The sequence below is a fragment of the Camellia sinensis genome, chromosome 7, assembly GCF_055761805.1.
Source record: "Camellia sinensis isolate YWXY chromosome 7, ASM5576180v1, whole genome shotgun sequence".
Taxonomy (NCBI): domain Eukaryota; kingdom Viridiplantae; phylum Streptophyta; class Magnoliopsida; order Ericales; family Theaceae; genus Camellia; species Camellia sinensis.
This window is the reverse complement of record NC_138967.1, coordinates 87,269,301-87,278,182: the sequence shown is the minus strand read 5'-3', so window position 1 is coordinate 87,278,182 and position 8,882 is coordinate 87,269,301. Positions and strand designations below refer to the sequence as shown.

Genomic DNA, 8,882 nt, shown 5'->3' with positions numbered 1-8,882 from the left:
AAGATTCAATGATCAAAATTCAAATATTGTTGAAAATTTCATTACTTCAACTTTGTACTCAAACCCTTCCTTTTCATTCCTTTAAAACCTACAGTTAGCTTACAAAGTTATTGCAAACCAAGAGAACATGTGAAGATGAAGACCTAAATGCATCAAGAACATCAAAGACTCAATCAAAATGATGATTTTCTAAGCCAATTTTTCAACCCAACCCAACTTTTCTCATTCTTTTCACTCATCTCTTCCTTATTAATTCAAAATTGATCCCAACATTTCCTCAATCTTAGGTGCTAGGAGGGTTTACTACAAGATTTGGAATTGAAATCTTACCTTAGCTTGGTTAAATGATGAGTTTTGGTGAAGTTCTTGAATTTCTCCTCTTTTCTCTCTTCTTTCTCCTATAGATTTTCTTCCCTTCTTTTGCTTTCTTAAGTTAAGATGAGAAAGAATACTAAAGACAAAAACTAGGCAAGACAAAAGGTGAGTTGTATGCTTCACAAATTTGCTTAACTCTTTTACTTAGCTTAGTTAATTAATCAAGGTTAGTACTAATTAATCTAGGTTTAACTTAATCATACTAAACTTAATTAATCGCAATTAGGACTCACTAATCATACTTAATTAATACTAATCCCGATTAGCAAAATAACACATAGCATGTACCGATAGATTTTATGAATATTTTTTATGGATGTTTGTACACTTTATGTTTTTATGAATGCTTAATATTTTAAGAAAAGTGAATCTGTAAACGTACGGCAACTAATGGCTAGACAAATCTAGTTTGTTCAACAATATGACACCGGAATAATCCAAATTGTTTATTAATTTATAATCGAACAAGCCCATCATAAATTTAGAAAGAAAAAATCAACATTTTATGGATAGTGAATCTGTAAACGTGTGACAACAGATAGCTAGACAAATCTAGTTTATTCAGTAATATGACATCAAAGTAATTCAAAAGGAATAGGTATAATGAGAAAAATCTGTAGAGGTTTTAAAACAGATGGTATTTCCCACATAATATAAAATGCACTTCATTTATAAAGAGTGGTGCTATTAGCACCCCATAAATTATTTTGAACCCCCCATTTCTTTGGACCCCCACTTATAAATTTTGAAACCGTTAAAATTTCTTTTCTCTCTCCCCAAATAATACCAAAATTATCCTTAAACATTCCACCCATTGAATGCACACCCCCACACCCCCAAAAAAACCTCCCCTTCTAAAAAAATCCTAACAAAACCCATTAAGAAAAATGAGAGTCTCATCCTTTTCAAAACCTGCGAAGAAGAAAAAGAAGAAGAATATTGTCTTTGCCGATTTAACCATTGTCACAGTTGGTATGCTCTCTCTCTCTCTCTCTCTCTCTCTCTCTCACACACACACACACACATTGCTTCTTCAAAACTGAAACTATCGAACTTGAAAAAATAAAATTTTTGTGAGTGTTAAGAATTTTAACCATTGAAAGTGTTAACAAATTTTCATGTTTGGACCTGCATTCCCAAACAAATAATCTATGTTCGAGAATGTGTTTACGAACAAATAAGTAATGTCCGGGCCTATATTCCCGAACTTGAAAAAATGAAAACTTCTGTAAACGTTAACAATTTTGACCGTTCAATGTGTTAAGAACTTTCCATGTTTGGACCTGCATTCCCGAACATTACTTATTTGTTTGAGAACATCTTCCCGAACAAATAAGTAATGTTCGGGCTTGTATTCCCGAACTTGAAAAATTAAAATTTCTGCAACCGTTAACGATTTTGACCGTTCAATGTGTTGAGAAATTTTCATGTTTTGACCGCTCAATGTAGGTAATCAAATGGTTGCCACCGTTACCGGAATATTACAAGCAAAGGGTTTTCAAGGTTTTAAGGGTGGGTAGGTTTTGAAGGTGGAATTTGGAGAAAATGGATGGGTGATGACGAAGGTGGGTGCTCTTATAAACCCTAATTCATGATGTAGTTGGTGTGTATGTTTAATTGTGAGATAGGGTGTCCCAAAATCAATGATATCATTTGTAGTAATTTTATTTGAGGTTATTATTATATTAAAAAAAAGGCTAAAAATTAAGGGGTCAAATAATTTATGGGGTGCTAATAGTAGCACTCTTTATAAAATGGGTTGTATTTTGGCAAGTTTCCCTTTTCGCCTTTTTGTTTGAAATTATTTAGAATACTGCTATTAGCACCTGCCAAAATTCTTTGAACCCCCCATTTTATAAATTTTTTTTTATTACAATTATACCGTAAAGTAATATTACATTAAAAGACATTATTAAATGGAACATCCACCTATCAATAAGAACTAATACTCTATAATATTGGACACCCACCCCCACCCCCACCCCCAGCTCCAACTCCAACTATACGTATTCCATGTTTGTAAACCCTAAACCTATTACTTTTCATAACCAACCAACATAAACCCTAAACCTATTATTTTTCATAATCATCTTAAATCCTGAACGTGTCATCTTCATCACCATCATCAACGCTATTGATATTGAAAGTTTTGCTTCAAGTATAATGTATACTTCATCACTTAGTTCACTGTGTAGAGCAATGGAGGATGAGGACAACAATTCTAGTGAGACCGGTATTCCATTGGTAAGTTTATCTGTCTGGTATTAATATTCTCGGTCGTTTTCGGTCGTTCTTGTTTCGTTCGAGCTGTTCGGTACTTGTTTGCTAACTGTTAGAATTATGTTTGGTAATACAGTACTGAACATAATCCTTTCGTTCAATACATAGGTTCCAAACATTAATGCAGATAGTTGGTACTGTTGAACCGAATATCATCTTTATTTTCGTCACTGTTGAACTGAACAAAACCATTAGTTTCGGGACTGTTGAAATGAACATCATTTTTTCAATTTTGAAATTACATTCACACGTGTTTTCAGGGTGATGCTTCGACTAGAGGCAGTAAGGTTAATTCAGAACTTGTAATGGATTATAGTAATGAATTTGTTACTCATGGGGTGAGTCTTTGATTGTTTTACAAATAATGTACCTTTTTTATGTGCAATAATTGGTTATTTTAATTTATTTATTTCAGATATTCAAGAGTCGAGATGAGTTAATTCGATGGGCACGTCAAGTTGGAAGAAGAAATGGATTCGTTATTGTCGTGCAGAAATCAGATGGAGGTGGTATTCGAGGTAGGAAGCCAAGACTTAGCTTAGCTTGTGAGAGGAGTAGATCTTATAGGGACATTCGAAAAAATAGCAGGCCTAAGACAAAAAAAGCAAGACTGATTGGTACAAAAAAATGTGAATGTCCTTTTTTATTGAAGGGCAAAAAACTAGCCACAAATGATGACTGGAACTTGATAGTTGTTTGTGGTGTGCATAATCATCCTGCTACAGAATATCTTGAGGGTCATTCTTATGCTGGAAGGTTATCACGTGAGGAAACCTCTTTGTTGGTAGACATGTCGAAGAGTATGGTACGACCAAGTGAGATATTGGTTACATTGAAACAACGTGATGATGCAAATGCTTCCACAATGAAGACAATTTACAATGTACGTCATAGGTATAAAGTTGCTAAGAAAGCTGGGAGATCTCAAATGCAACAACTATTAGGTCAGTTAGCGATGAACAAGTACATTGAGTAGCATAGGAGCTGTGCAGATACTGAGACAGTGACTAATTTGTTCTTTGCACATCCTACTAGTTTGAAGTTGTTACGTGCATTTCCAAAAGTATTGCCAATGGATTGTATTTATATGACCAATCAATATCGGTTGCCCCTTCTGGAGATTGTAGGTGTGACATCGACAGACATGACCTTTTCAGTTGCATTTGCATACCTCCAATATGAGAAAGAGGATAACTATACATGGGCACTTGGTCTTTTGCATAGTGTCATGGATGAAAATACTCTTCCTTCTGTTATTGTCACAGATAGAGAATTGGCCCTTATGAATGCCATATGTACGGTGTTTCCTGCAACTACAAATTTGTTGTGTAGATGGCATATTGGAAAAAATGTGCTTGCTAATTGCAAAAAGATGTTTGAGACAAAGGATAAATGGGAAATGTTTATAATGAGTTGAAATATGTTGGTTATGCCATCGTCTAAAGAAGTATATATGCAACGACTTTCTTTGTTATATAGTGAGTTCAGTACTTATCAAGATGCACTTCATTATGTTACCTCATCTTGCTTGGATCCATACAAGTCAAAATTTGTGGCTGCTTGGACTGACACATTTATGCACTTTGGAAATTCTACAACAAATAGGTAAATATGAACATTTAAATTTATTAGTTGTTTGGTTTTTTATAACATTATTTTTATAGCAGTTTATTTTCATATATAGGGTTGAGAGTTCACATGCAAAACTTAAAAGATATCTTGGATCAAGTCAAGAAAATTTTGAGTCGAATTGAACAAGGATACACAATTTACTTGATTGCAACATAGTGAAATAAAATCATCATTTGAGAAAAGCAAGATAGTTGTGCAACATGATTTCAAACCTACGCAGTTTAAGGAGCTTCGTGGTAATGTCTCAATTACTGCATTAGAGATCATATTGGCAGAGTTTAAACGAGCATCTTCTGTTGGTATTGATATTACTGCATATGGATGTGTTGTTTGACGTACTCATGGTTTGCCATGTGCCCATGAGATACCAAATTACATGAGGGAAAATCGGCCAGTTCCCCTCACTTTGGTTTATTCATATTGGACTAAGCTTGATATGTTGAGTATCCCACACACTGTAAGTGAAGAGTGGACTTGTACACCTGAGTTAGAATTATTTGCCAAATGATTTGAGGAGGTGGATCCAGATGTGAAGAGGTTTTTGTTACAAAAATTGAGGGAGTTAGCCAAACCTGATTGTACATTTTTGATTGAGCCAGAAGTGAAGTCTAATCCACGAGGTCGGCCAAAATTGAAGATTGAGACCTCCACTCGTCGTGAGCCATCTGCGTTTGAAATAGTTGCTTCAGCACAAGATGGTTATTCACCTGGAGTCATTGCCAAGGCGAGTGTAACAACAAAAAAGGTGAAAACAAAGAAGAAAGAAAAGGTACGTGGTTTACTAGTGAGGTATGTAATTGTGTCATGTTGTCTACTTTATTGTCTAACATTGGCATTGGCCTGTGATAGGTTCACCGGCTTCGATCATTGAATCCAAATTGCTTTTTAGAGGCATTCCCTTCTGAATTAGGACGATATATTAAATACGCTAAGGATGTTGCAACAGATGGCAATTGTGGGTTCCGAGCTATTGCTGGTTTGATGGGTTTTGGAGAAGAAGGATGGTTACAAGTGAGAAAAGATTTACTTAAAGAGTTGCATGCACATAGTGACCACTACAGGAAAGCATTTGGATTATAAGAGAGAATCGATGACCTTACCAACATCTTGGCATATTTTGAACCAAACCCTGGGTTGGACCGGTGGATGACGATGCCTGACATAGGTCATCTTATATCGTCTTTCTACCAAGTCGTTTTGGTCCACTTGTCTATGCAACAACGTTTGACATTCCTCCATCTTAGGTCAATACCGACGTCTATTGCCTCTCGCAAGGAGATATGTATTGGCTTTGTCAACAACAACCATTTTGTTCAAGTATTAGTTTCTAATATTTTTGTGCATTCTTGTACATTATAACGGCAAATTTCTTAATAACGACAACATTTTTGTACATTCTAATATATATTTTTTTTTTGTTTTGTAGCTCATTTTGGAGCCTGGTCATCCTATTCCACCCATAGCAACTAACTGGCGGAGGTACCATGACCCTTGTATAGTAGGATGGGAGGTTGCATACAGTTCCAGAGTGCAACATTTCAAATCACTCATTAGTCTAGACGTAGCCACAATCGAAATAGTAGACCTGGATGAGGACTAATGTCATACGAGTGAGCTAGGAAATAGAATTAGAATGGATTTCAGTTATGTAATTAACTAACTTAGAATGGAAAAGAGTGAATTGAAATAGATTTAAGTTATGTATTTTGAATGGATTTAATTCATGTTATTTTCTTTGTTCTAATGAATTGGAATGGTAAACAGTGAATTGAAATGAATGTTATTTTCTATGTTATACTGAATTGAAGTTGATGAAAAAAGTGAATTGGAATGGATTCAAGTTACACAGTGATGAACAAATTTTGTTCGGATATACAGTGCTGACAGGATCATTATTGTTCGACAAAACAGTTCTGAACAAAATACATTTTTTCGGCTATACAGTGGTGAAAAAATTGTTTTTATTCTATTCAACAATGCTGAAATGAGTAGGCCAACAACTATAAAAGGGCTAGCAAGCATTTATGTTCGGCATTACAGTACTAAAAAAACCATATATGTTCGGTATTACAGTGCTAAACGAAGACTACCTATTCGGTATTATAGTGTTGAGTGAGTCAGTTTGATTCGGTTTTACAGTGCTGAACGAAGAGGATTTGTTCGGTTAGTCAGTGATGAACAAAAAATTCATGTTTATTCATTAGTCCAGATTTGTTTATTCAGCGATGACCATAAAGCAATAAACAAACCAATATTTTAAACAAACAAACTATCAAGCCAATTCAAACCATCAAACTAATTCCAAACCATCAAACCAATTCAAACCATCAAACCAATTCTAAACCATCAAAATAATTCATTGAGTGCCCAAAAAGGTATGGTAAAGTCATATGCAAGCCTAGCTCATACTTGTGTCATATACAAACCACCATCAAAATGTATGCCAAAAATTTTTCTCAAATAAACTAACATGTACTAAAGTGTTATCTAACCTTTGTTATACTTGTGTCTAACACCATCAAAAACTCTAACATATGTTTGAGAATAATATTTCAAAATACACATTTAAAACATTTGAACCCAACAAAGACTAAAGTCTAAGACGTTGCTACATGCTTCCTGCGACGAGTGTACACCAAGTTCTCTGATGGTGTATGTTCTTCAGTGGACTGTTGGCCCTCCAAGACTTGTGTTATCTTCTTCATAGCATTGCGTAACATATCTCGGGTGGGAGCTGCTTCATTGTATCCGATTTCGAGCATTGAACGTGAAATGCTTAAGGCACTGTCAATGCGTTGCAAACAATAAAATAAAACTTAACAATTGCCTTAAACAAAATATATATGAAAATGAAAATGGTAAAAATTGACATACAAATTGAAGTTGACGATAATCAGCTGATGTCTCAGTGCGTGGGTTATACTTAGAACGATGTGTCGGGTTTTGAACTTGCACGTGTGAAATGGAAGTAACCAGTCCAAGTAACCTGGCACACAATCCCATGGATGCAAGACTAGAACACTACGAGCTATCTCAAACAACAAGTGATTTTCCCAACTCTCCCAAATCGTATCCAAGTATTTATAGGCAATGATGTACTGTTTTGCAGTGGATCCTCTAGAAGCTCGAACTGGAGCAAGCGGAGGTGAGGGAATAATTTGCACCCTACCAAACTGTCTCAGTACCCTATCTAGATGGTATGGTTCAACAATGTGCATACATTTTAAGCATCCACTATAGTAAGCAACATCAGAAAAAGGATGCTCAATACGCTTAACATGGTATGGATCCCAAATAACCTACAATAGTAAACATTTTATATGTAAGTTATGAATTAGATTGAATAATAGCAAGTAATATGTACATACATTGACAGAAGATTGACACTTACGTCAAGGGCCTCTAATCTGTCGAGGTCCTCTCGCAACCTTTGTAAAATAGACGTTGACAAACCAGATTGGGTGCGAGAAATCCAACGAAAGACACGAGGCTGATCTTCTTTATAATGCAAATTGGGGTGGGGTCTAGCACCAACAAAATGCTCGTAAATCCAAGCTTCCAGCAATGTCATGTATCCCGCCATCTATTTTACGGCATACCTTGTGGCAGTACCCAATTACTGGTATAAAAAAGCCAATGCGGTTGCACCCCAAGCATAAGAAGCAACCGATCGCAAATCCATAAGAAAAGACAAATACACTACCGGAACACGTGTGCCTGTCTTGTCTGCAAATAAGGTACAACCTAACAAATATAACAAATATGCCCTAGCTGCACACTCAATGGTATTATCATTGTCCGTATCAGACACTGACCCAAACCGTTGTCTCAACCATTCTACCTTGATAGACTAGCCCCGTGCTACCTTCAACGCTACATTTGCCTCATCTATTGTTACTCCCAAAGCCTCAACTAGCAGATTTGCAGCGTCAACATTTGATAACTTCTTGCAAGAGACTGATTTACCAATCACTAGAATCCCTAGAATTACACTAACATCATCTAAGGTTGGTGACATCTCACCAAATGGTAGATGAAACGTGTTTGTCTCTGGCTGCCATCTTTCCACAAAGGCCAAAACTACAACTTTGTTTACAAATTTATAGGAGCAACTCACTAAAGACATCAACCCCGAATCCATAATTAAACCATGAAATTTGGACTGTTCATTATCTTCCAAGTTGAATGACCATTCTCCAACTTTAAAACCATGATTTAAGCATTTAAGTATTTCACGTTCCTGCAACATAGAATAAAAAAAAGAAAAAAAAAAGAATTAGTAAAGTTGAAACAAAATTTAAAACATTAAATTAATGTAAGACAATGACTTACATCATTATGCCAAATTTTGGCTGCTACGTGACAATGAAAACTCTTCAAAATTGAAGGATCATATGGCCCTTCAGGAAAAGGTCCAGTAAGAACTTCATTAACTTTTTTAGTTGTATCTGTTGGTTGGTCTTCATAGTCACCCATATCTGTTGGTTCATCACCTAGATCATCACCTATGTGTGTTAGTTCATCACCCAAATCATCACCCATGTCACTCACATTCAATTGATTGCCCCCATCATTTTCAACCTCAACCGTTTTTG

At 35.6% G+C, this 8,882-nt stretch overlaps 2 protein-coding genes across 2 annotated transcripts; both read left to right on the top strand.

The window, feature by feature from the left end:
- The first annotated feature begins 2,574 nt into the window (after nucleotides 1-2,574).
- On the top strand, nucleotides 2,575-3,631 carry LOC114286245 (uncharacterized). The gene is made up of 3 exons (XM_082880873.1): nucleotides 2,575-2,619; nucleotides 2,916-2,993; nucleotides 3,071-3,631. The coding sequence occupies exons 1-3, from the start codon at nucleotides 2,575-2,577 to the stop codon at nucleotides 3,629-3,631; spliced, it is 684 nt and encodes a 227-aa protein (XP_082736999.1).
- A 111-nt stretch (nucleotides 3,632-3,742) lies between these two features.
- On the top strand, nucleotides 3,743-5,887 carry LOC145795930 (uncharacterized). Its single transcript, XM_082880872.1, has 5 exons — nucleotides 3,743-4,056; nucleotides 4,444-4,615; nucleotides 4,805-5,056; nucleotides 5,137-5,298; nucleotides 5,714-5,887. Exons 1-5 carry the CDS (start codon nucleotides 3,743-3,745, stop codon nucleotides 5,885-5,887), a joined length of 1,074 nt encoding a protein of 357 aa, XP_082736998.1.
- Nucleotides 5,888-8,882: the final 2,995 nt, after the last annotated feature.

What these genes read in the sequence shown, in the direction of transcription:
- LOC114286245 (XM_082880873.1), top strand. Translation starts at nt 2,575, where the DNA reads ATGGAGGATGAGGACAACAATTCTAGTGAGACCGGTATTCCATTG. An exon ending in GTGAGACCGGTATTCCATTG is followed by an intron (nt 2,620 to 2,915) that starts GTAAGTTTATCT and finishes ACGTGTTTTCAG; the next exon opens with GGTGATGCTTCGACTAGAGG. An exon ending in ATGAATTTGTTACTCATGGG is followed by an intron (nt 2,994 to 3,070) that starts GTGAGTCTTTGA and finishes TATTTATTTCAG; the next exon opens with ATATTCAAGAGTCGAGATGA.
- LOC145795930 (XM_082880872.1), top strand. Translation starts at nt 3,743, where the DNA reads ATGACCAATCAATATCGGTTGCCCCTTCTGGAGATTGTAGGTGTGACA. An exon ending in ACAAAGGATAAATGGGAAAT is followed by an intron (nt 4,057 to 4,443) that starts GTTTATAATGAG and finishes ATTGCAACATAG; the next exon opens with TGAAATAAAATCATCATTTG. An exon ending in TTACTGCATATGGATGTGTT is followed by an intron (nt 4,616 to 4,804) that starts GTTTGACGTACT and finishes TGATTTGAGGAG; the next exon opens with GTGGATCCAGATGTGAAGAG.